This window comes from Mytilus trossulus, chromosome 4 (assembly GCF_036588685.1).
Source record: "Mytilus trossulus isolate FHL-02 chromosome 4, PNRI_Mtr1.1.1.hap1, whole genome shotgun sequence".
In the NCBI taxonomy this organism is placed as follows: domain Eukaryota; kingdom Metazoa; phylum Mollusca; class Bivalvia; order Mytilida; family Mytilidae; genus Mytilus; species Mytilus trossulus.
The window spans coordinates 82,802,068-82,829,382 of record NC_086376.1 but is presented as its reverse complement, the minus strand read 5'-3'; the positions used below and the strand labels follow the sequence as shown (position 1 = coordinate 82,829,382).

The following is a 27,315-nucleotide window of genomic DNA, read 5'->3' as shown; positions in this document are numbered from 1 at the left end:
AATTGTGTGTGGATCAACTTGTTTTCTATTTGCAAATAAAAACAAATAGTTTGTGATTGAAACCCATTTACATAAAATTATTTGAACTGTTCATCGCCGAATTTATACATGCAAAGGATTGGGCTGCGTTAACCATTTATTCACAAGGGAACAAAAAATTATGTTGATAAGTAATTATTAACGGGAACACAGCCGTGTAATTGATGAACGTAAATGAGAAAGACAACAAATGCCAAGCATAATCAAGCCACACATCCGTCCGAAAGTATTTGCTAAAAAATACATATACAAATAATGGTGAAAGATATCTAGTTCGAGGAAACGTTATACTTGTCAAGTTCAAATTCGTGCAAATGTATTTCTCCCTTAGTTAGGTATCGGGATTATTTATTTTAATATTCCGGACAAAGACTGTGAACGGTTATTACTTATGACGAAGTTTCGATTGAATAATTTACTGTTTATAACTATTATTTGAACAATTTTTTCATCTTTATGTTGTGTATGTCTATCATTTAAACAATGAAAAAGACAAATTATATAAAAGAAATCAGGAGCCTGTAATAAAGTGGTTGTCGTTTGTTACATATTTATTTTTCGTTCATTTTTTTTACATAAATAATGCCGTTAGTTTTCTCGTTTGAATTGTTAACATGGTCTTATCGGGGCCTTTTATAGCTGACTATATGCGGTATGGGCTTTGCTCATTGTTGAAGGCCTTACTGGGACCTATAATTGTTAATGTTTGTGTCATTCTGGTCTTTTGTGGATAGTTGGTTGTCTCATTGGCCATCATATCATCTTCTTTTTTTATAAATTGTATAAAAGAAAAGTATTAGAACAACCAAAAACGCCTAAAGTTATAACACAGTTGGTTGTGTTATAATTTTGTAACTTTGGTTTCATGCAGAATATAAATGGTGTATATATACGCCACTGGTCTTAAGATATTTAAAGTATTAAACTATCAATCGTTCTGTGCTTGCAGTCAACATTTGAAAGTACACGCAGAAAAAAGTAAAAACACAAAAATACTAAACTCCGAGGAAAATTCAAAAAGGAAAGTCCAAAATCAAAAGGCAAAATCAAAAGTCCAAACACATCAAACGAATGGATAACAATTGTCATATTCCTGACTTGGTACAGGCATTTTCTAATGTAGAAACTGGTGGATTGAACCTGGTTTTATAGCTAGCTAAACCTCTCACTTGTATGACAATCGCATCAAGTTTCATTACATTGTCAACGATGCGTGAACAAAACAGACATACTCTAAGTGCATCTAATATCAATTGTGACCTAATCAAACAAGTTCTTACATTTTCGGTCAAATAGCGTTAAAACTTGCAATTATTGACAGGAAACTCTCCATTATCTAAATGTAAAATATTTACGGATGGTTACTGTCTAACGGCTGAAATGGACTATCCGTCAATTTCTGACTTTCCGATGGAAACATTCATGGACACATTTATGATGGAAGCTTTGTTTTCGTTAACAAACCGGAAGTAAACCTGTCAATTTTAGATGGACATCACCACGATACCATATAAATATATGTATTCTACAGCGTGCTTCCAGCTACTTCACGGATATGGAATTAGAAGAATGAAAGTTGATAGAAATTTTCGGATCAAATATAACTATTCTTCCATTTTTATTCGAGTAATTTTATCAGAAATCACCGGAAGTCAATATAGGTTACAACTCTGTAGTGGAACATTGATTGTTTATATACATTTGTTTGACAGAATGTTTGGCCTACTGGAAAAAATCGTTCTTTGAACGAAGGAAATTTTGACCTACATGAGAATTCATTCACACTTAAATTTAAGATAATGAGGGTAAACATAATTAGTTAAACGATAAATGAGTTGTATACTGGGAGTTGTTTTTGTGCAATCAAATGGTCTGTCAATCATTGCCATGAAGTTTTCTATTTTCTCTTTTCTAAATTTGTCTTTGTTCCAGTATACCGATCTTCATGTGATTTAATCCTACGAGAAATTACCCTTTGAGTTTTAAAATTAGAAAAGCCACTCATGACATATCATAAAGTTTCATAATTCTTTTAATGACAATTTATTGAGGAATATATTCAACAAATAAACAATATAATATAAGGCAGGTGCTATATGATGAGATCCTGAGGTTATTGGTAGTATGTCGCATTTTTTTCGTACGTGTTACAAGGTTGGAATATCTGAATGTCTGTTCCGTTCTTTGAACAAAGAGTTACAAATGGTTAATATTAAATCATCCCTTTGTAAATTTTACGGACGTCATTACGAGTTTGTTGACCGTTGAGGAATAACCGTTTCACTGATTATATCGGATATGTTCCTTATTTCGTAACTACCATACCCTTCCATATTTACGAATGTGACCTACCTAGTTAGACTATTTACTGGATTTGTAATAACATAAGCAACACGATCCCCTTACCCTACCGAATGACCTGAGATCACCCAATGTTTTGGTGGGGTTCGTGTTGCTTAGTCTTTAGTTTTCTATGTTGCGCCTTGAGTACTATTATTTGTCTGTTTGTTTGTTTATTTTTAGCCATGGCGTTGTCAGTTTATTTTCAATCTATGAGTATCTGGTATCTTTCGTTCCTCATTTTAAGGTGAATTAAACATCGTTTTTATGATGGTTAGATATGTACAATATATTCTACTGTCTGTTTTTTCATATTGCTTATTTGTTCATGTTATGCACTGTTTCAATTTAATACGTGATACATTTAAAATTTATCTGACAAAATTGAAATCAAAGTGAAGTCAACTTTTAAAAAATCGATATAATTAATTTACTTTAAAGTCCTTTTATTGTATAATGCATCAGTATAGGTGAAATTATTTTTTCATTAAAATTCACAAGTACTGTCATGAAAATTACTGTAACAATATATAATAATAGGATAGGAATAAGGAAATGGTCGTTAGACACATTAATTATTTACAACTTCGTAAGATGAATATAGATTTTGTATTAAATGAAAACTGAAATGAAAATATATTTTTAAAATTTAAAAAAAGAAAATAGTAGACAGCTTTTATTTTATTTTATTTCTATTAAAATGTAAATGTTCAGAATAATTAGAAAACATAGGTGAAACAATCATTGGCTGATATATTGAAAATCTCAAAAACTGAAATAATACTAGATTGTAACTTATGAATGACACAAATGACTGTTTAACTTGTCAAATAGGGTATACAAGAATGATGTATAAATAAAGTAACAAAAATTCCAAACTCTAAACAAAGTTCAACGATGAAACAGAACTCATGTAGCTGCTGAGGAACAGACAGTTGACATTTGAAAATTGAAAAGTTTGTCATAATCTAGATTTTTTAATTATGCAATGAAAACAGTAGTATATAGCGTTAAAAAATACTTCATGTTTTTCACTGGATTAGCTTTTCAAGAGTCATTATTGACTATTTTTTTAATTGTGACTGTTTATTTAACGCATCATGTAAATATAACGGTATTTGATGAGACTGTTATTAAAGAGAGAGGGTTAGCGCTATAGAACCAGGTTTAATACACCATTTTCTGCATTTGAAAATGTCTGTACCAAGTCATGAATATGACAGTTCTTGTCTATTCGTTTCTGATGCGTTTTGTTATTTGATTTTGCCTTGTGATTATGGACTTTCCGTATTGATTTTCCTCTGAGTTCAGTATTTTTGTGATTTTACTTTTTACATCACTCCTGTATACACCTGTAGAGTTTCACCTCTGTAATTAAAATAAACGTTCCTGTAAATACAGTTTGTCGTTATATTTTTTACAATTTGAACTTAATCAATACCACAATTTTTCTTTAGCCAAAAACAAAACATTTGTATCTACTTTTTTGTAGACAACACATCTTTATTATGAAATAATGTAGACGATCTATCTATTGAGCATGGGGAATAGTTTAACACAATTTATAGTGTAAACTATTGAACTGTGATCAAATTAAGACTTACCCTAGAGATCTATATATTGTGTTTAGAGTTGTTGCACTCAATGACGCAGTCAATATTGTTCACCTCTTTTGTCGAATCATAAAAATGTCTTTAATTATTTTTTTTCTATATTATTTTTTTCATTTGGCTATTAAATATACAGATGGGTATTAACTTTCTTTTATTATGACGTCTTGTAAATTATTTCTCTTCATAAAGTGTTTTGATTTTGACTCGAATCTCAATGTGATATTTATTTTTAATTACACTATTTCTTTACTCAGCATTTGAAATATACAGTTGACATGTGATTGTATTTGCATTAAAGAAATATACATTAACTACACGTTTACTATTCAAATTATGCGAATTTTATATGGCCCTTTAAGCGTCGATGAGATTTTATGCTATCAACAAAGCTTGATCAGTTTCTTCCTTTTCTTGAGATTTTTATACCAAGGGGGCAATCTAAAATTATATATAGAAGAAAAACGGTCAACAAAGCCAAAAGGTCAAACGATAAAAAGGACAACCAACGATCTACAAATCAATACATATATAACTGAAATTCGAGCAACATGAACACTAAGTGGGGGGTCATTATTTTTATTAACAAAAATTGTAACATGTTGCAAATTTAAACAACTAGGAAACGTTTGGCCTTTTTAAAGAGTTTAAAATTATCAATGTGTGTCAATACTAAGGTCTTAATTGGCTGCAAACAAAACGTCGTTACAATCTAAATTAAAACATTTTATATTTGGAAAAGTGCGGACGACTCGATACTAAGTCTGATTTAGAACACAATTTATGAAAGAAAAATTAATATGCTATTACTTTATTTGTATCAAATTAGAAGAAAACGTTATAAGCGAATGTGCATGATTTAGTGTAACAACTGTTTAAAACAAATTCAAATGCTGTTTATTTACCAATTTTGTAACAAAAATAAATTCTATTTTATAGAACCAGATTTCATAACATTGTTTCAATTGTTCACTTACCTAGATTCCAGTTATAAGTGATTTTGAATCGTTTCCTTATGCTTGAACGTATTTCAATGGTTATTATTGTTTGACATTCATTTGTTTCATTCTTTCTTTTCATGTGCTGTATTTGCTGCATCTTTAAAGGTAGGACAGTTTATATACCTTACTTATATTTTTCTTATCTGAAATAATATTTAGTTTTATGTAGCCAGGTTAATTGTCAGGTAATTTATACCGATTACACAAACCGTCCCTTTTAGCTCACTGACTACTGCACATTCAATTATTGTACTGAATTTTCTTCTCGTGTAAAAAGAATACAGGAAAATCTGTAGCAGTAAGCTCCATATTCGACATTGAAAAATCCCATTTAAATTCAAAATTATAAAGTGATATAGCCCTAATTTAGAAGCCCAATGAAAATTCAAAATAGGAGAGTCCCTTGAAAGACAGTCGCATATAATACCATTTTATTGTGGATTCATTTATTTTCGTGGGTACGAATTTTCGTGGATAGAGAAAACTTGTATGTTCGTTGATATATAATTCGTGGTTTAGTCGAGGTCTGTGTTTAGAAAATTTGTCATTAGATGATCATTTGATTTAGTGATTTAGTGATTGTCCATTCGTTTTTGATGCGTTTTGTTTTTTTATTTTGCCATGTGATTATAGACTTTCCAAATTGATTTTCCTCTGAGTTCAGTATTTTTGTGATTTTACTTTTTACCTGTACCCATGACATCTACGAAAATGTGTATCCAACGAATAATACTGAATCAACAGTATGGACAACATCGTATGAGCAAAACTGTAATAGTATCATAAGCTTTAAACATTTTCAACATAATGTAACGAGTATGAAGTATCTCGATAGAATACAACATCTGTGGAAATATTATTGTATGCAAGTGGAATGAAGATTCATTCTATATGCCAGTGGACGCTGCTTCAATAAAAAACAATCAAAGATACACACTAACATGTTTGTATCATATACTAGCACTCGCTTTGCATCTATATAAGACCCATTATTGGTGCTTAAGCTAATAACACATGGAAGCCTAAATGAAATACGAAGTTTAAAGTATTTAAAAGCAAAGTAATCGTATTTTATTTCAGCACAAAAGGTGCTGACTTCTTACACTGCAACTGATCATCGTTACCATCACCAAACAAAACACCTTTACCGCCTAACTTAACCAGTAGTGAGAATCAAACGTTCGTCCAAAAATGTGTTAAAATGATACTTATTTTAATGCGTCTGTCTCATATATGTTACCACACATTTCTTAGTGTCATATTCATCGTCAAATATTTGAAGAAAATTAAATGATATCAGCCAATCAAAAATACTTCATAAATGTTGTGCGTTCGAAGCGCTTTTAAAGATAAACCTTCACAAGAAGTGTCCAAAGCCTTAAGGGAGTTGAAACCTAACTATCTAATAATTTCAAAATCTCTTAACGGACGATTTTAAAACGGTTTATTATAAATCATGTAAGTACCGGAATTCAGAATAGGTCAGAATTGAAGAAATGTAGTCAACAGTGTTCCATCTGTTCAGAATTACAGCGATACTGGAAATAATACTGGTTTATGAACGACTCCGTATTGAAGGCTATTATCATTCTCAAACTCCTTGAAAAATAAACTAAAATAGTATTGTTTCAATTGAACGAACTTAAGTGTGTAAAAGTGAAGCGCATTGTACAACAATGTTAAATTCTGGCTATGTTTTTGAAATTTACGTGCGGTGAAATTAATTGCGTTGACAAATTTCACATGACTGGCAATACTGTTTTATTGTTTAGCTTATGTACAAAATGGGTAACAAACACATAGAAACTATTCGAAGCAGAGTGTTGTTTTAAATTGTTAGTAAGATAGTAGCTATCTCAAATTTTAGAAGAAAAAATACCAGTACATTGCAGCGTCATTGTCTGAACAAATTGACACCATACCGAATTGCAGGTCAATTTATAATAATATACTGGTCAACGTCTGAAATGAAATGGCCTTTGTACCTAATTGACTGTATCGAATTGCAGCTCCAATGTGTGAAAACGAATAAAATATGATGCATTTAGTAATTTCGTATGCAGTTTTATATCTAGTTTTTCAGATATAAAAAAATACATAGCATTACTAATAACGCACGTAGTAAACAATTGTTCAAAAATATTACAGTTGTTATCAATTTGTCTGATGTGTTTGAGCTTTTGATTTTTACTATTTTATTTATCATTACTTTTTCTTCAAACGTGCAACATCAATTATTCAATTATTCATTTGCTATAATTTGCGGATTTAATTGTGTTTGGTTATAACATAGAAGTTCAAACCACCATCTATGGTTCTAAGGTTGTCCAGTGCCATCTTTCAAAGATATTATCAATTTCTATCAAATGTCAAATCGTTAATAATGACCTGCAAACAACGTTGTAACAAAATGTACATTGTCGTTATCGTATGCTGAAAACAATATGTAATAATCACGGAAACAAGCCATTAGCCAAATCATCACAGACCATCACGTGTTAGATCTACCATCATACACTTAATATTTTTCCTTGAACGCTGCCAAATTCAAGTAATATTTTGCATACATGTAAAAAATGGATATATTGTGATAATATCAATGAACTAAGAGACATGTGTCTGGCTCTTATAGTACACACATTCTTTGAAGATTAACATGAGAGAAGTTCGTTTAGTAAAGATTGTAAAAGTTACAACGATTCAAGTTTTACGATGATACAAGCATGCAAACAAAACTTCCCTACATTTGTTTGTTATGATTCCGTTGTGGGAATTGTATCTAGGCATTTGAATTCGTAGCGTTAGCAATATCAAAAGCATTCATTAAGAAGAAGTAAGTTATAACATTTAGACATCATATGGGAATTTAGAAGCAAACACGTGTTTTAAATTCTTGATGGAAATATGTTTGTAATCTTTTCTAAACTGAGTGAAGCATACTGATTTGAGAATGTAGTCTTTTTTATGCTTCATTTCTTATTTGAATAAACCTACTATCCTGAGATTTAACTTGATGACCATAGTGTAAGAAAAAGACATTTATAAGAAAAGATTTTAAATTGGGTAATTGTTACCAATGAAATAACAGGATATAAATAAAGACAGAAACTGGTACTCCATAGAGTGAAGATAATAGATTCATATATACAACACATCGACGAAGACAATCAGAATTGCATTTTTTCGCTATTTTTGTCTGTTCAATACATTCTGTCGCAATAGAATTGACTTCAATAGCTCAATTAAAGTTATCGGGAATTAATTGTTTTGTGCAAAGAAGTCATTACATGAAGTTGTATTTTCCAGTAAATGCGTCAGATAAAATTAAGGAATTATATTTAACGATTAACAAGACCTATAATCATGATTAGACTTCAAAAATGTCTTGTGAATTTTTTTTTGATTCGTGATAAGGATATTTTTTTTTCATTAGAAAATCTATGTAAAATTGAACCAATGGAAATTTCCGAAGTTTCATCTGATAACTGCCACCTTCCTGTTAGAGTGGTAAGCTGTTTAACAATCTATAAAAGTAGTAGCAATTTAAAAAAAATCCATTGAAAAGTAATAAAAATTAAAAGCACACATGAGGGAAACACCATCTGCAATTATGGATAATCAAGAAAATTGCTTTACGACATGCGATTTCTAATTTGCTTGTTCATTTAAAACTATGAAGCAATTATGCTATCTTTGAATTGACCAAATATCTTACATAAAATGAATTGCGGATTTCAAATAGTCATCAGTTGCTAAGAGCAACGGAAAATTATACAATGGCAATGTTTAGTGCTCATATCATTTGTTACAAACCTTTGACAATTCTTTAACATACGAACCACCGAGACAAAACTGTTCATTTCACAATTAATTGTTGGTAATATCCAGTGTCATAACAATAATGATATAATATTGGTCAAGTAGATGAACCGCCGGGTATCAGTTAATAGCAAACGACTTGTAAGAGTATTGATTTTCTTACAGATATATTTGATAGATTATTACTTAAATCTCAACGTGTTTAATTCGAAGATCTACAATTGTTTTTAGATAATCGTAATGATTATATGACATATCGGAGACAAATACAAAAACACCTGAGCTGGCCTCTGATTGATTTTTCTGCCGTATGACTATAATGTCAACTGTCTCAAAATTGTGTAATGAAATAGACATTTGGGATATGGCTGTGGAAAGACAATGTTGACATTAAGTTTTAAATGAAAAACAGAGAGGATTGCAACAAGTAGTATTAGATGTTTCTTTTACCTGTAGTAGATTAAGTCACGGATAATCATATCAACACTGATCTTTTACCTGTAGTAGATTAAGTCACGGATAATCAACACTGATAGGGAGATGTTGGATTCTACCTGATTAATTCCACTGAATGGCTTTAGGAAAATAACAACCGTTTTCTTAGTTTAATAACAAACGGCTTTCCTGTGCAATTTTTAATCTCGTTATTCCGCTATTTTAAGCAAAGCAATGGAAGTTAACATCGTAGTCTTAATGTGTTTTTCATATAGAAAGGAACCAACGCTTAGAAATCACTATTAATTGGAATATTAATTAATTTATATATGTTCTATCAAATTGTAGCTTTAATTTTTATCAACGCCTTTAATTTGTGCCTTACTTGAGCTTTGCGTACAGTTTTATGATATTGTCACAAAATATCATTTATTGCGTTATCTTATTCTTGATGTTGGTTTGGAAAATTGCAGTTGCAAAATTAGATTCCTATTCAAATTAGCTTAATGTCATATCACTGGAATATATGGAAGGCTCGTCTCTATTTGTTTACAAAGCCATAGTAGTGTTTAAAAGACATGAACTACTTGCACTCATTTGGACGTGAAATAAAGAAGATTATTGACAAATACGTGTTTGATATAGGTGAGTGACTAATCTACTTAATCTCAATTAATTAATTAAGACACCATGACAACATTGTTTATCGTCTGCTCAATATTTAGGGGGTAAAACATTACATGCATATATATAATAAATGTGTGTTGTAAAGCAAGAATGAAAGCAAAAATAGAGCAGATATATCTATTAGTCTGTACTTAATGAAACAAATAATAATATCGCATAGTCAAATTTTGTCCATTCGGATATGCAATATATAATATCCGGCAGTGTTTTTACCTATGACATACTCTATGCTTTCCTTAGAGTCTGTGCAAATATAGTTGATCGCATACTAATTATTACATGTTACACATTCCTTAAATCATTTTCCTGTCTGCACATCTCCTTTCATTAGCTGCGCACGTGTATTTGTTTATGTGGGTCACATTGCAAATATTATCAAAAGTTCAAAAGAAATCTCAGCTCGATATTTCCGCGGATTACTGTGCCATTTAATTCAGCTACTTCTACTGATTTTTCAAAGAATTAAGAACGGAAAACTTTATAATCTATATCCCTTGAAAGATCAAACGCAACAGTTAACAAGAGAGTATAAAAGTGCTAGTTATTATGTATTAAGTCAATTATAATCAAACGATGGAATAATCTCATTACTTGTTACCATAAATATAAAGATTTCGAAAAAAAATCGATTTTAATTTGTTGGTACGAGTGTTGATGATCCAGGAAGTCAAATATTTGCTTCATTAAACATAGACACGCCGTACAGTCTCTAGTTTATTTTTAAAATTTAGCTTGACAATATTTTATTTGTGCATAACCCTTTTGGTTCTTATGTGCTACTCTGTAAGATGCCTGTTTATTTAACGCATTTTAAGATTAGTGATAAAGAGGTAAAATGAAATGAATATTCGTTTAAGTTTCATCTTACATCTGAGTATAGTCAGATTAAGGGTTAGAGGAGGGGTGGCGTTTATGATTTCATCAATTCCGGAATTTAAACATCGATTCTAAGATTTGAAATCTAGACCAGCAGTTGCTTTTTTAGTTCCAATGGAGAAAGCTTTTGGCATTGATAAAATAATTGTTTGTCAAGATATAGAAAATACTGTACATTTATATAAGTACTAATCTTAACAAGAAGTGTATTTAGATATGTTTTTACAACTTGTAGTGAAATTCATACTATTTGAATGTCTTCTAAGCCTTCATTACATTTTTTTTAAATCTTTGTGAAAATCTGCCTTTTTAATACGATTTAAATAAAAGTCTGCTAAACTTGGGGATTTGTCTGACATAATTTGTGATAAAGAAACCTCATTAACAATAAATGTCAAAGTAATAGGCGTGATGTAGAACAAAATTAATGTCCACGAACCTTCACCACCTACTTGATCAGTGAAAAGCAGCTCAAGTTCATGTTTACGGAGCTTAGTTTTATACGTGTATATGAACGCTACGAAAACCATAATGCAGTTTTATAAACATAGATATTGTCATATAACAAGGATTAAAATTCAATAAATGTCATAAATAATTAACCAAATGAATGTAGATTATCAGTAATGATTAGTTATATTTATCTAAATGATTGAGGAATTCAAATTAGTAAGATAAATAATTAATAAACACGCAATAAAGTCTAACCAAACCAGGTGTAATTTTGGATAAAATAGGGAATGGTACATTGATATATTGACAACTATACAATCATAGTTAATAAAGGAAACCACATTATTTGGTATTCATTGTTCTTTTGGGAACCCTAATGTTGCGTTTCTGGACGTAATTCAGAAGTTGCGTTCATAAACCTAATACATATTTCATTACACATTCTATAATGCAATCATAGTCCAACAAAATTACAACCCTCTAGTGGTCTCATTGAAGCTGCGGTGGAGGTCTTAGTTAGTCAAAATAGTGTCCGAGTATTGTGATATGTCTGTTATCTACCTGTCGAACTAGGGTGTTAAACATCCGACGTAGCGTATCGGTCTAGTACATTGTGTATTTTGGTATGTTCTGATATGTTAGTTATACTTACCATATAAACATACCGTTATATATACTTACCATGTAATAAATAAGCAATTAAAAATTAAATGCTGTGAAATTATTTCTTGTTTGCTTCTGATGGGTTTGGCTTTAATACAGTCTGTAGTGAACACATCGTTAAACTTTGATAAAACTTTAAGGGTTGCATGAGTAGTCCTCATCAAACCTATATGTAATTTATCGGTTGATCTTTTTTCAACGAAACATACCGTTCGAATGCTGGTAGGAAACCATGCTAAGTAAATTGTTTGAAGTTCAACCTATGAATAACTTGGAAGGAGTGTGTGCACGAAACATATATGTTAGGGGATGGTATTATATGAGGGGCTTATATTGAAGTCAAAACAATAAACTAAACTTTTGAATTTTCTTACAGTTAATACCATTGCCTTTGAAAGTGAAAATAGATCATCGAACATTTTACAACATTGTAACTTAAAAACAATTTATGCATCAAAGAATATTATTTAGATACTGTTGTTCTTGATAACATTTTGATGCCCTCGTTGTACAAAGGGGTGGTTCATTTAGTTTTGATTTTATCCGTCTGTGCGTTCGTACGTCGCAAATTTGGCTTTCGTTCTCTAACTTTCGTTTGCATAAACCATATGTTATAAAACTTATACAAAATACCTTTCATCACAAAATACAGATCAAATTTAAATTTGAATGGATTCATGTTTTACTTTTCTAGAGTTATGCTCCTTAAAAAATTAAAACTGAATTTTTCGTTTCCGTTCTGTAACTTTCCTAAACCAAATAATATTAACCCTAAAACTCAGATTAAGTACGAATTTGGGTATATCACTTTTACCGTTCTAGATTTATTTCACTTGATAACGTTATATACAAACAGGGGCATCATCTGGACACATCCCTTTTTATCTTTGAAAACCGTACGTTAGTTTAATAAACTCTTTAACTTACATAAGAGTAGATATTAAAAAGACCAAAGTGATGACGTTAATTGTCAAGTAACTAACACTGTCATGATTTTGGCATAATTGTTACTGTTAATTATAATATTAACTATGTTCCTACATCATATATTTATGATTTCTGAAATACAAGTCGGTAGAAATTCTATACATACATATAGCCTTACCATTTCTATAAATAAATAAAATGTACAACATTCTTTTCCCGAAGGTCAGAATTTAACCATAATTATTTCCAATAAAATTTAATGAAAATTAATCTATAACATGATTTAAGTATGATGAAATGTAAAACGCACATCACATATAGACGACTAGGAACAGGTTTAAATCAACATGGAAGTATAATATAAGAAGTCTGACGAATGTATATATTTAGCTAATAATTTAAACGTGCATTTGCCGTGACATATATTGATCTGTGATATACTTATGAACTAGGATTTTCTGATACAAAATAGATTTCACATTTGTATTTGTATACGCTACACGACAGTTTTCAATTATTTTGTTATTACTCAAATTTATTAAATAATTTTTTTCAAACACCTTTCTAATATTATGTTTATCATTATTTTGGTGTTAGGTTATTTGTATTTCCATAATTGAACAAACTTTATTATATTCAATTCTTTCATATTCAACGAAAAAACATGTAATCTGATATGTCAGACACATTTCTCCTGTTTTCCAGTTTATTACATGTTTAGCCTGCTGCTAGAGTAAGTTGGTCGTAAAATTGAATAATTATAAGACAAAGTTGTGCATAAAGTAGAAAATCGTGTTAATCTACTCGGCAAAGAAAACAAATTGTTGGAAGATGTGAATCGAGTACATGCATAGAGCATACTTATCCATTTCATGTGAATAGTCATCAAAGCTACCAGGATTATAATTTAATACGCCAGACGCACGTTTTGTCTACATAAGACTCATCAGTAACGCTCCAATAAAAAATGTTTGAAAGACCTAATCGTATATGTAGTTGAAGAGCACTGAGGACCAAAAATTCCTAAAAATGTTTGATCTTTTTATGCATTTGGAAATTTCATTTATGGATTAAAACATTGTTTTGCTAAACAAAGTAACGGTAGCAGTTGATAGAAAGCAAATCAACGTATGTAGCCTCTGTGTATCTTACGAATGTAAACCCTTTACATATGTTCAAATATTCGACTTTGGATGAAGACTTTTCAGAACTCTATAAAATTTGCATATTTGATTAATACTAAAGTTTTACCTTCCAAATAAATAATTGACTATTTTATAAGTTTTTAAAGAGGCATGTGACTCAGATCATCTAAATTCAGGCGACATAGGTTACCACTGTTTAAATCTCGGTCTGAGATATTTAGATACTAGAATATTCGTCTGATCTCTTTGTATACATTTTGTGTACTGTTCTCGATTTAGACGTGAGACTAAATAAGGATTCGCATAGCGGGGAATGCAAGTATATTAGATGATGCTCTGTTTGACGAAACACCCAGTATTACTCTTTCGCTCAATCGGAAACGTATCAATTCAGTACTTGTGCATTATTGGGACGTTGATTAGTCCTTACGTAATATGAAAACTGAGACTACGCAATTAAATTAGTATTTAACCGGGACGAACGTTGGATTTTTGAATTGATGTAAGGTATATAAATGGGACACGGAGAACAGTTCGGTTCCAAGTATGAACATCTTTTTTCTGACCTTAAATTGTTTGCAGTTGACCTATTTAAAACTTTAGCGGGTCTTTTATAACTTCTTGTTCAGATTTCCGCTCCCTTTTCGGACAAAAGCACAATTTTAAACCGGATTAGGAATTTCTGGAAATGTAAATTGACGGAATGCACGCGATGCATATACATGTTGTTTAAAACATGCATTCACGAATCTTTGACTGTTAATCATTTTAAAGGCAAAACACGATTTATGTTTGTTTTAAATAGAAATAATATTCAAATAATTACAACAACACATCGGATTCATAGGAAATATAGTGTATCTCTTATCGATAAATGCTGCAGAAATCGTTTCTGACTAATCTTCAATATCAACATTGACTTCCAGCTCATGTCCTGTAAAACGTGACAAAGGCAACGGTTTTGGTATCAACTTCAAATCATATTAAGTGCTTTAAAAGATTCAACAAGTTCAACTATAAAGTAATTTCAGTTCTAGTTTTTAGGTGATATCATATTCATTATAAAAAGTTCCACAATAGTAGTCGTCCATTCGTTATTAATTAAAAATTTATATATGTTATTAGCATGTCGATTATATGTTTTAATGCCCGCACCAAGTCAGGAATATTGCAGTTCGTTTCAATTATTTGATATGTTTGAGTTTTGGATTTCGCGATACGAAATAAAGGCAACAGTAGTATACCGCTGTTCAAAACTCGTAAATCTATGGAGAAAAAACAAAACACAGAAAAGAGACTTCTTGTTGGTTTTAATTATCCTATGAGTTCGGTATTTTTCTCTTCCATAAAATGTTATTGACCCAACTCAGTTTGAAGACAATTGCAGCTGGAACATGAATTTTGTTTTCATTTAAATCAAGTTATTAACAGTTCTCATGTTGCAAGATTCAAGTTTCAATCTACAATACAAAAAATTCCATCTTAGATTGTGTCTTTGAAAATGACAATCGATACTTTAAAATCAGCTTGAAAATAATATGAAAATTGCATTGCAATCTTTTTCAGATTGAAACAGCTGGTGGCAATTTAATGCTTCGCATGAATATGCTAACTAATGCACATCTACAGCTTTCGACACTCGTGTGTTTTTCAATCGGAGATATAAATGCTTTTACTGAATAAATATTAAGATTAAATGTGATTTTATTCTTTTGTAAAAAGTGTATTGAATTTGAACATTTAAGTATTTTTTCATACTGAATATTAATTTCAGAATTTTTTAACCAGGAAGACTTATTTTATTTATTAGCAAAACTATCAAATGCTCTAAGAATATTTTAATATTCACAGCCTTCTCTTGTTGAATTGTAAACTGAATAATGAAAATTGGTATGAAGTGCCTTGTATAATGTTTCCTGGATAACACAGAATATGTCGCATTTCGTGAAACATAATACTTTTAAAATTATTTTGAATTTTAAATAAAATATAATATGGATTGCACGTAAACCATATAACAGCTGGTACAAAAAAATGTACAAATGAAGTATCCAACCGTTAGTTTGCTCATCCGACCCAAAGACCACTGAAGTTTGTTTTTTAAAATTATGCCATTTAAGTGACACGTCCTTCACTATTATGAATCATATGTTCATAGTCATGTTGATTTTATTTATATTTGTTACCCATTACCTTGAACATCGTTTACTTTATAAAAGAATTATGACTTTTGGTCAAATCACAGTTATTTGACATAAAATAATTACATGAAATGATTTGGGTAAAAATGTTTGCGGGAATCAAAGTGAAAGCTTGTAATTTTTATTATTATTTAGTCTTTGTTTTTCACTATCATAATTTCGTGAAAAGTATTAATCATAAAAAAAATACCAGATATTTGGTACCCTTAACATTGACAGTCAAGAAAAAATATCTGTAAAAATCTCTGAAACCTCTGATCGAAGCTCGAATCTTATCGATCTTTATTCCTTAAACGTAGACATATTTGAGTTAGCTGTCGAAATCTGTTGATGTACAACAAAATAGTTTGTTCTTGGTACGATTTCGTAATTGAAATCAGCCAGAAAATATCCAAATGAAATCATGCGAGAACGGACGCAAGACTGTGATAGATTAGCGGGACTCTCTCCAGAGTCCACAAGCGCACAAGGGGGGATACATTTCAATACTCTTAATAGTCCAAAAGATCGCTACACAATCGCTACTTCAAAGGGGTTACTCAACTAGAATATTCATGCAGCAGAAGAGAGTTTATCTGTTAAACCATTGAATAATAATAGAAATGATCATTCTGTTGAAGACGATCTTAAAAGTTCCACTTTTATTCGCTATTTTATTCCTGAATTCCCTGCCACTTGTTATTTTATTGATAAAATTGCAATTGAGTATTAAAAGTAACATGTTCAAACAGAATGTGTCGGCTATAATCATAGCTTCTATGACTATATGCATATGAAATCGAATGAATTGTATTTCCTTACATAATATTTTTATAGATAAGAATAAAAACATAAAAGATTAGCTGATTAACATACTTTTTATAATTTTTTCCAATTTCAAAAGGAAACAAAAAAGTTTGAAATCTCTAGCCTTTTGAATTATAGTAATGCGTTGTGAATAATTAAACGCCATGTTGGTTTAAATTGATAATGTTATCAGCAAATTTTCTACAAGGAAATGTCAAGCTTGTTTGATTTATTCTTATAAAGTCAATTTCTTTGAAATGTATGCATTAAAAGGCATTTCAGAGCAGCAGTTGATTTTACCTTTTCATCTTAAGAAGATTAATTTGCTTTTTAATTTGTGTTCTAGAGAATCAGGTCTTGGTTGAAACAATGCATTGCCTGATAGTGTTGACTTAATTACTGGTACATACAATCTGAAAAAGTACCTAACGAATGTGTTTCAAGAAATAACATAAATATCTAAAATCCATATGATGATATAAAACCGTAGAAGAAATGATGTTGTAAACGTTTAATGTACTGTAAAAGGAGGATTGTCCTTTTTTTTTGTATTAGAGACAAAATGATCATGATGTTAAATTTGTTTGGAAATTCCGTATCGGTTTTAAACAAAACTTTGAATTTTTCAAATACTAAGGCTTTTCTATCTCAGGAATAGATTACCTTAGCTGTATGTTGCAAAATGTTTGAAGAATTTTTGTTTCCAAATGCTCTTTAACTTAAGCTTTTTTGTAGACGAAAGGAGCGTCTTGCGTTAATGTTAAATTGTAGTCCTGGTATCTATGATGAGTATATTTGTTAGCTTACAAGTTGAAATTCCATGTAATTCTGTTTTATTTTTGAATCTTTCTCTGCAGCATAGAAATAGGCAAAATGCAATTTCTGTTATCCCCGCATCTTTATCACATTTGAATGGTTATTATGGAGCAAGAGTACACAGCATTATTATTTCTACTTCTTAAAAAACAAAAATATACAAACATATAAGAAGGAAAAATAAAAGAAAGGAAAACAAATAAAGATGGACAGATATAACTGGTGTATCTAATTGCCTTCAACTTTCACTTTGATTTTCCTCTAAGTTCAGTATTTTTCTGATTTTACTTTTGTTTTTAAGTAAGAATAGGTTTAAATACATCTTTTAGCCCCTATACAAAAATTAAGACGATTTATTGTTATACAGTAGATTAATCACAAAATATGTAACAATTTCGTTCAGATCGACCTCCTTTCATCCAAAAATGACCAACACACGATTTGCTTCAATGATAGACAAATGTTTTTACTATATTCGAAGATATAATTAGAGTTAAGTCTTAACAAGATCCGTTTTAATTTAATAAATAACGAATATATGCCATTAACACATAACTTCATAATGGACAAAATTTTCAAACATCTTATTTTTATAAAACAATTGCAATGATCTAGGACGAGGGTAACCTCCAGTATTTTTGATGTGATTCGTGTTGCTTAGTCTTTAGTATTTTATGAAATATGTTTTTTCTGTCATTTAGTTTATTTTATTGCCATGGCGTTTTTTTTTCTTTCTATTTATGAGTTTGATTGAACTCTTGTATCTTTCACCCACCCCCTTTTGACATATTATACGTTAAGGGGGTCTAAATCATCTTCATCTGTCTATTATTCTAATTTTGGATATACAAATGATGCAAACGTTACACACTTGATAATTATTTCGGAAAGGACTAATGTTAAGCAAACGACAACCACACCGTTACCTATCTAGAAATAACGGTATGAAAAAATAATCATTGCCACAAAATAGTTGCTTAAATAGCTTAGTTTGATAAAACAGAAATTAAATCTTCTAGCCCTTTCAGCGTAAATGTCAATTCTGTGCCATTTCCCCAATTATCTTTTATTCTATCGCGTCCATTTTCTTTATTGAAATGATGGATAAACCTGTAAAATCAAATCATATTTACGTAGAAAAACTGCAAATCTTCATCTAATAAATTAATCTATTGTATTTATATTGATTATTACTCGTATAGAAATATTTTTCTGAGAACTAATTTGCAGAAATTGACCAAGCTGTAATGTGTCGTTAACTTAATGAAGATTGTCACTAGCGAATTTTAGTAAGAATTGATTCAAAACAACAATAGATATATACATACTTAGTATTTCTCATCTGTCTTTTGATAATATAACCCAGTCCTTTATAGTTTCTTCTTCTCCAAATATAATTTGGAAGATGTTTCCATTCTTAGCAAGTAATGTTATTTTGATTTTGATTCAAAATAGTGTTAAAATCACTCGATTAGATTACAAAAAACATTATTAGTTGTATTTTGACATAATTATTTGATGAAACAATGTTTGCTTCTGATTATAGTAATAGTCACCCTCTTTCTACTAGACTAAACTACCCATTTTATTTATTTTTTTCATTTCTGTTAATAGTTGGGTGCAATTGATTGTCAAGTATATTGATCCTATTATATTTCCCCACGTGTTTAGATAGATATACAGCTTTGTCTTTTGTGAGTGTATGAGCATTTCTAATAAGGTTATCCAGAGTAGAGCGCATCGGACGCTACATTCCTTTAAGTGTTGATTTTTTTCTCTCGAAAAAATGTTCGAATAACGTTTTTATTGCATATGTTTTTATGTAAATGTTCTTTTATGGATTTCGTGCGTCTAATACCCTTTTCTATACTTCATCGGGATAGCGTAAACCCAATCTTTCGAAAAACAATTAGACTTCAAATGCTTTGATCATTCTCGATTCACCGTTAGAATCCTGCCATAGTGATATCGCTTCACGTCTAGGATAGCGCTTCGTACGCTCGATATCAATATAAGAATATTTTTAGGGTTGCTCTTTAGTGTTCAATAGTTCATCTGAAACGATGACCAGTAGTTCATCTGAAACAAAACGTATGCTCGATCTGTAATTCACAATTAAACGCTAAACCATTTATTTTTAGTTTCAGAGTATGTAGAGTAAACATTCGCCAATTTATAGATGTTTTTTTAATAATTACTACAAGACACCAATAAAACAAGCATAGTTTCGTTCATAATCTCTAAACAGCAAAAACATCATTCAGCAGTCAAGTGACATCGCTTCATATTTATCTTCCAGGAATAGATAACCTCAGCTAAACTTAGCAACACTTTTTTAAATTTTCGATCCTAAAAGCGCACCAACTTCGTTTTCTATTTGTTTTTTTTTTATGTGTTTTTTTTTTTCGATTCAAGCGTCACTGATAAGTCTGTTATAAACGAAACTTTCTTTTGTCTGGTGTACACAATGTATTATTCTCGTTTCTACGATGATGTCCCACAGGTTTCTGCTTGACAGGTTTTAATCTCTGTATCGAAGTAATTAGACATTTGTATGCCATATATGTGGATTAGAACAGAAATATCTTAGATACTTATCTTAAAATATCCTCCTCGTTTATTGTTTCCTTAAACTAGCAGACGGTTTGTTATCTTAGAAAATTGAATTAAATTAGTCTGTAAATAGATGAGCAGGGTTGGAAAATAATCGACTCAACACGGATCGCTATCGTGACAATTTTAAATAGCTGGTCGCATGATCCAAACTTATCAAATGTTTCGAGTATGGCATTTATTTTACCTTGCAGAATTACTTTTTCACGTTCTAAAAAAGAAACAATTTCCTAAAAATTTCCAGTTAAGCAGTATGGGCAGTACATGCGCGAGAATATTATCAGAATTTATACTTTATCTTACTAATGGAAGTTCTATAAAAAAAAAAGTGAACGGATACAAGTTTTAAGTTTCCTTCTCGGAAGGAAGTATTGGTATATAGAAAATAATAAAACGGTAATTTATTTGAAGCTTAAAATAAGGTTGTCTTGATTTTCATTTTTTGTTATTTTATTTATCTATGGCGTTGTCAGTTTATTTTTTATATGTATCTTTTGCCCCTCTCTTATATAGATTATTGCCCTACAGATTCACAATTAAAAAATAGGATATGGTAATATACATATCAATTAAATATGTGCATCCTGTCACCAGGGTCCTTCCTAAAAAAGTGTTTCATCTACTACAAGCCATAGAGAAATTATATCACTTACTAATTGCATTAATTACAAAACAACAAATGTTCAAAGCAAATGCCTTTATAGTTAATAGTCTAATCCATACAACCTAGGTTAAATTCTCAATAATTTTGTACTCTAGTCTAAAACACTGCGAGACCACCTAGATAGGTAATTGCTATTGACGAACACGGTTGGCAGCTTTGTATGCTATTTCCACGGAATGTAACAACGGCCAAAGAGGAAATGGCAATCGACAGTTTTCTCTTTGAGAAATGTTTATAACATTCTGTTTAAAGTACAAACAATATAAGCCTCTTACATAAATAAGGCCGTTAGTTTTCTCGTTTGAATTGTTTTACATTTTCATTTCAGGACCTTTTAAAGCTGACTATGCATTATGGGCTTTGCTCATTGTCGAAGGATATACGGTGACCTATAAATTTTAATTTCTATGTCATTTTGGTCTCTTGTGGAGAGTAGTCGCATTGGCAATCATTCCACATCTCATTTTTTAAGCCTCTCACCTGTTGCAATAGTATGAAAACGTATGACCTACCTGCCCTAGAAATTAGTATTCTTCGTTTTTAACATCAAGATCGATTAAAAAGAAACAGTCCGACAGCGTTCTATATACTTTGTTATAGAATGATCAATGTAAATATCATTTTATGAATGAGGAAAGTATACTTACATAAACTACACAGATTTTACTGCACCAGATGCACATTTTGACAATAAAAGTGTCTTCAGTGAAGTTCTAGGACAAGCTATTCAACAATACAAATCTGAACAAAATGAAGAGCGAATAATACCAACATGACAAATAGTATAGCCATAGCCAAAGCCGAACTAAAATCAATCATACATCGTAAAAACAACTGATTTGAAAACAAATGCTCAAAAGTCTTAAACTTATATCTTCAAGATGCTTATGTTTTATATTGACTACATATTTGCTACGTTTGGATGACTTGTACTTCATCTGACAATCGACACAGAGAATTGACATTCCTATGGGAACAAAGTTTAACTTTAAGTCTTTTATTCATATGAGACCGCGTACGGAGCTTCTCGGTAAGAATTAAAAGAAACATGTATTAACCCTTACTGCTCGTTATGTGTATTTATAAATAAGTGTTTATAAAACTTTTGAATTATTGAAATTCTAAGGATTTTCTACCTCAGGAATATATCAGCTGTATTTGGCAAACATTTTATTAATTTTGGTCCTCAATGCTCTGCAACTTCGTACTTTGTTTTACCTTTTTAACCTTTTGGGATTCGAGCGTCACTGATAAGTCTTTTTCAGACGAAACACGCGTCTGGCATAAATACAAAATTTAAACCTGGATCTTTGAGTAGAGAATTAACAACCACTGGGTCGATACCACTGCTGGCGGAGTTTTAATTCCCCAAGTGTATCACCAACCCAGTAGTCTGCACCTACTGACAAGAATTATAGTCATATTTATAAGTTAACTGTTTACAAAACCTTTGAGTTTTTGAAATACGAAGGATTTTCTACCTCAGGAATAGATTACATTAGCTTTATTTGGCAAAAGTTTAAGAAATTCTGGTCATCAGTGCTCATCAACTTCGTACTTTGTTTTGGCCTATTTAATTTGTAGCGATTCGGGCGTCACTGAATAGTCTTTTGTAGACGAAACGCGCGTCTGGTGTAACATGTTTTTTATCATGGTACCTATGATGAGTTTATTATATAGATGATCTCTTCTCATTTAATACTGTAACGTTTTGTCACTTTGTTAAAATCATCCTTTGTATTGAACTAGAGTTAAGATTCTAGTACCACATATTCAGTTTTAAGTCTCTATCCCATCTTGACATAAACCTTAATTTTGTCCATGTGAGTTTGCTTAGACGAGAAATTGATGACAAAAGAATAATTTCAGCTTATGCAATTATGAAAATTGCTTGTTTGTGTAGTAAAATTTAAGGAGCACCGGAAGACTTTTATATTCAGTTAATATCTCCATGTTAAAAAGGTATTCCAAAAATTGCATTTTTATCATGTATTTTTAAGCACGCCAGTACTCTTTTCCTCGTTATGACATCCCAAATGAGACTTAACTCTGGTTTTTTACTAAACAACACGATGAAAGCCATTTACGGAGCAGAATCTGCTTAAACGTCCATTGCACCATTTTACAAATAATTATCTGTCAGCCGCCCTTCCCAGCATGGTTCTCTTTTTTGTACTATTATCGTCTTACTCTTTTTACATATATATGAATTGATTGTAGTAGATGTTAATGGTGTGTGTATCTAAGAACTTATGTAAATACCCTCTTCTTTCTATTGAATATAAATGGTAGATTTGTCTGCATTTTATTGTTCAACAAGTTTAACAGTTTGTTTTATTTAGATTCCGAACTAAACAACATGGTAATAACATAACAGTTTACTGTTGGTTAGCAGTTTACCTCAGTTTTAGTTTGTATAAACCCGGATTTGTTTTCTCTCAATCGATTTATGACTTTCGAACCAGATATACTACTGTTGTCCTTATTTGCCCAAACATGAACGTGTTATCTGTTATCAAACATGATTTTCTGTTGATTAGTATTATGCCCCAACATAAACGTTCTTTTCTGTTATCAAATATGATTTTCTGTTGATTAGTATTAAGCCCAAACATGAACGTTCTTTTCTGTTATCAAATATGGTTTTGTTTAAGTTTTAATGTTTTTAATGCACACTGAGAAGCCGTAATTACAATCTCATATAATATTTTCTCTTAAACAATGATTAATGGATAAATGTGTTTTGCCTGTAACAAAGAATTACTTTTACCTCGTTTCTCGGTGGATGCTGACAGGTTATTTGTCAAATAAAAAAGAAGTGTTGCTTTTTGAAATTTAATTCACTTTATTTGCTGTTATTTCGTGATTAGGTTCAATAAATCGTGATAATTTAAAATTACTTATTTAACCATATCGATGTTTCTTTCAAAATTGTTTAAAACAGCAAAGGATCATCGATGTGATTAATTCTCATTTGTCAAATGGAAAGCAAGTTATCCTTTTGCAAGTCAAATGAGATTTTCCAGACACTTTTATGTTTATGGTATACAGGAAATGATTTTCTCATTATACCATTTCCAAATAATGTCTCGTTGTATCACTTTAAATATTTGGTGTATAATATTAATGCTATGATTTATTGCAATCATATGCTGAAACCAATCCATCTTTGTAAAATCAACCATCAACATTGAACCTGAACATGACACGGTACACAAAAGGTGTTCCATCGCAGCCTGTGGGATTAACAACTTACCAAGTATAATCAATATGAATCAAGGCAGGATATTTCCATTAGCGACCATAATTAATCATTTCGTTTGTTATGTCATTGCCTCTTTTGTAGGTTAAGCGTTTAACAACTTCATTAGATCAATATCTCAGCCGTAACTCTCGTGTGATACATATTTGTAGTTAAAACACAGAAAGTTATTTGTCTTTTTCTAAACTTTGGTCAACGTAAAATTGTTGTTTATGCGTTTTGCGACAGACAACTAGCCTGCTTTTTTCGATTGTCACATAGGTTTACATACAAAATCATTAATTTTGATTTGGTTCCTGTAACAGCAGTGTGGCAGTTATTGCTCTAAGGGGAAACTGTAACATCAAATTCTGCATGAACATTCGTTTATGCCTTTTTCGACAGACAATTAACCACTTTTGCCTACATTTTTAACTTTTTTTTGTCACAAAGGTTTACAAACAGGATGATTAATTTTGATTTGGTTCCTGTAACTGCAGCCTGGCAGTAATTGCTCCAAGGGGAAATTTTAACATCCAATTCTGCATAAACGAGTGTTCATTTGATAAATTAGTGTTGTCACATGAACATTGAAATATAAATTACTACTTCGATTGATAGTCTTTTCAGTCTTGTTTTAATTAAGGTCTTTCCTTTTACAAAAGGGAAAGACCTTACTGTATTTCTTCTGTTTATTATTCTTTTTCCGCCAAACTTTGACAAAGTTAGCAGCCTAAACCGTAAGACATGTCGCTTTCATGTTCTCACTTTGTATCGGTGTCATGAATACCTATCTGGAACTCACCCTGTTAGTCGAAATATTTTGTCGGTTCGGAGTAATCCCTCCGAAACAAAAAAACCTTGTTATCGTTCCAACACCGTAACCGTAATAGATAGAAAAAAAATGAAGGGTGAAATTTGTTCAGGACCAGACCCCGGTTCTTCGTTACATTTGATTCGAAAAGATTCAACGACTCATTGGTAGGGTTATGCCCCTATGAAAATTAACCGGTGTCGGTGGACCACCAAAACTCAGAAACCGTAAATCGTAGAGACCTAGGATCTTCACCATTCATCAACAATTCATGAGACTTTCAAAAATACCTCAAGGTCAAATGTGTATGTTGACCTTGACCTCTGACCTAACACCTTGTTATCAGAACAACTCAAAAACCATTATACTTACAGAAGTTTTAAATAGTGAAAAATGTTTGGGTCATTACGGCGCAACTTTGTTACATTTTGACCGAAGAGATTTTACCTTCTTTTGAGGGGCATAAAGCCTGTTTAAGGTTTCTGAAAAGGCAAAATCAGCTTTAACTATATGACCAAAGGTCCTAGACCCATGGGGTCTTCAGCAATGATATTGGGGACTAATGACCTTGACAAATACCTCAAGGTCAAATGTATATGGTGACCTTGACCTTTGACCTAACACCTTGTTATCAGAACAACTCAGAAACCATTATACTTACGGAAGTTTTAAATAGTGGAAAATGTTTGGGTCATTACGGCGCACATTTGTTACATTTGACCTTTTTTTAAGGGGCATAAAGCCTCTTTTACGTTTCTGAAAAGACAAAATCAGCTTTTACTACATAACCAAAGGTCCTAGACCCATGGGGTCTTCAGCAATGACATTGAGGACTAATGACCTTGACAAAGGTCAAAAGGTCAAAGGTCAAGGTCAAGTCCCATATAGCGAATTCAGTGTTTTTAACCTTATATAAATGATTTTAGTGTGTTTTTGAGCTTTTTAAGGTTGACCTTGACCTTTTCAATACATTCTACGTCTGTTGGAACATGTATTTTACTTTACAAAAGGAAAGACCTCTCAATTGTTCAAGAACAATTGACAGTTTATTATTATTATTCTTTTTCCGCCAAACTTTGACGCAGTTAGCCTCCGTAACCGTAAGACGTGTCGCTTTCTTGTTCACACTTTGTACCGGTGTCATGAATATTTATCCAGAACTCACCCTATTAGTCGAAATATTTTGTCGATTCGGAGTAATCCCTCCGAAACCCAAAAACCTTGTTATCGTTCCAACACCGTAACCGTAATAGCTAAAAAAAAAAAAAAAAGGGTGAAATTTGTTCAGGACCAGACCCCGGTTCTTCGTTACATATGGATCGAAAAGATTCAACCACTCATTGGTAGGGTTATGCCCCTATTAAAATTAACCCGTGTCGGTTGGCACCAAAAACTCAGAAACCGTAAGTCGTAGACACCTAGGATCTTCACCTTTCATCATCAATTCATGTGACTTTGAAAAATACTTCAAGGTCAAATGTGTATGTTGACCTTGACCTCTGACCTAACACCTTGTTATGGGATAATCTCAGCAACCATTATACTTACAGAAGTTTTAAATAGTGGAAAATGTTTGGGTCATTAAGGCGCAACTTTGTTACATTTTGACCGAAGAGATTTGACCTTTTTTTAAGGGGCATAAAGCCTGTTTTAGGTTTCTGAAAAAACAAAATCAGCTTTTTCTATATAACCAAAGGTCCTAGACCCATGGGGTCTTCAACAATGACATTTGGAACTAATGACCTTGACAAAGGTCAAAGGTCAAGGTCACGTCCCAGATAGCGAATTTAGTGTTTTTAACCTTATATAAAGGATTTTTAGTGTGTTTTCAAGCTTGTTAAGGTTGACCTTGACCTTTGACCTTTCACTTTTAATTGGATATCTCAAAATCTATTATACTTACGGAAATAGTAAATAGTGCAAAATGTTCAGGGCATTGGGGACTATTGACCTTGATAAAGGTCAAAAGGTCAAAGGTCAAGGTCATGTCCCAAATAACGGATTATGTGTTTTTGACCTTATTTAAAGGGTTTTTAGTGTGTAATAAAGCTTTTTAATACATTGTACGTCTATTGGCACATGTATTTTACATTACAAAAGGAAAGACCTCTCAATTGTTCAAGAACAATTGACATTTTAATTGTTATTATTTTGTTTTACTGAGATGAAAGAAGTTTAAAAACAG

General features: G+C 31.3%; 1 protein-coding gene across 5 annotated transcripts in view; it reads left to right on the top strand.

Annotated features, from left to right (window-relative positions):
- Positions 1-27,315, top strand: part of LOC134716136 (Kv channel-interacting protein 4-like) — a 180,024-nt gene that overhangs the window by 88,282 nt on the left and 64,427 nt on the right. Inside the window, exon 1 of one of the 5 annotated variants that reach the window (XM_063578928.1) lies at positions 9,325-9,889. The exons of the other annotated variants lie outside the window; for them this stretch is intronic. Coding sequence (XP_063434998.1) covers positions 9,823-9,889 — 67 coding nt within the window. The 5' untranslated portion in view covers positions 9,325-9,822. Of the gene's footprint in view, positions 1-9,324; positions 9,890-27,315 lie in introns of those variants that run through there. 5 annotated transcript variants of the gene reach the window in all.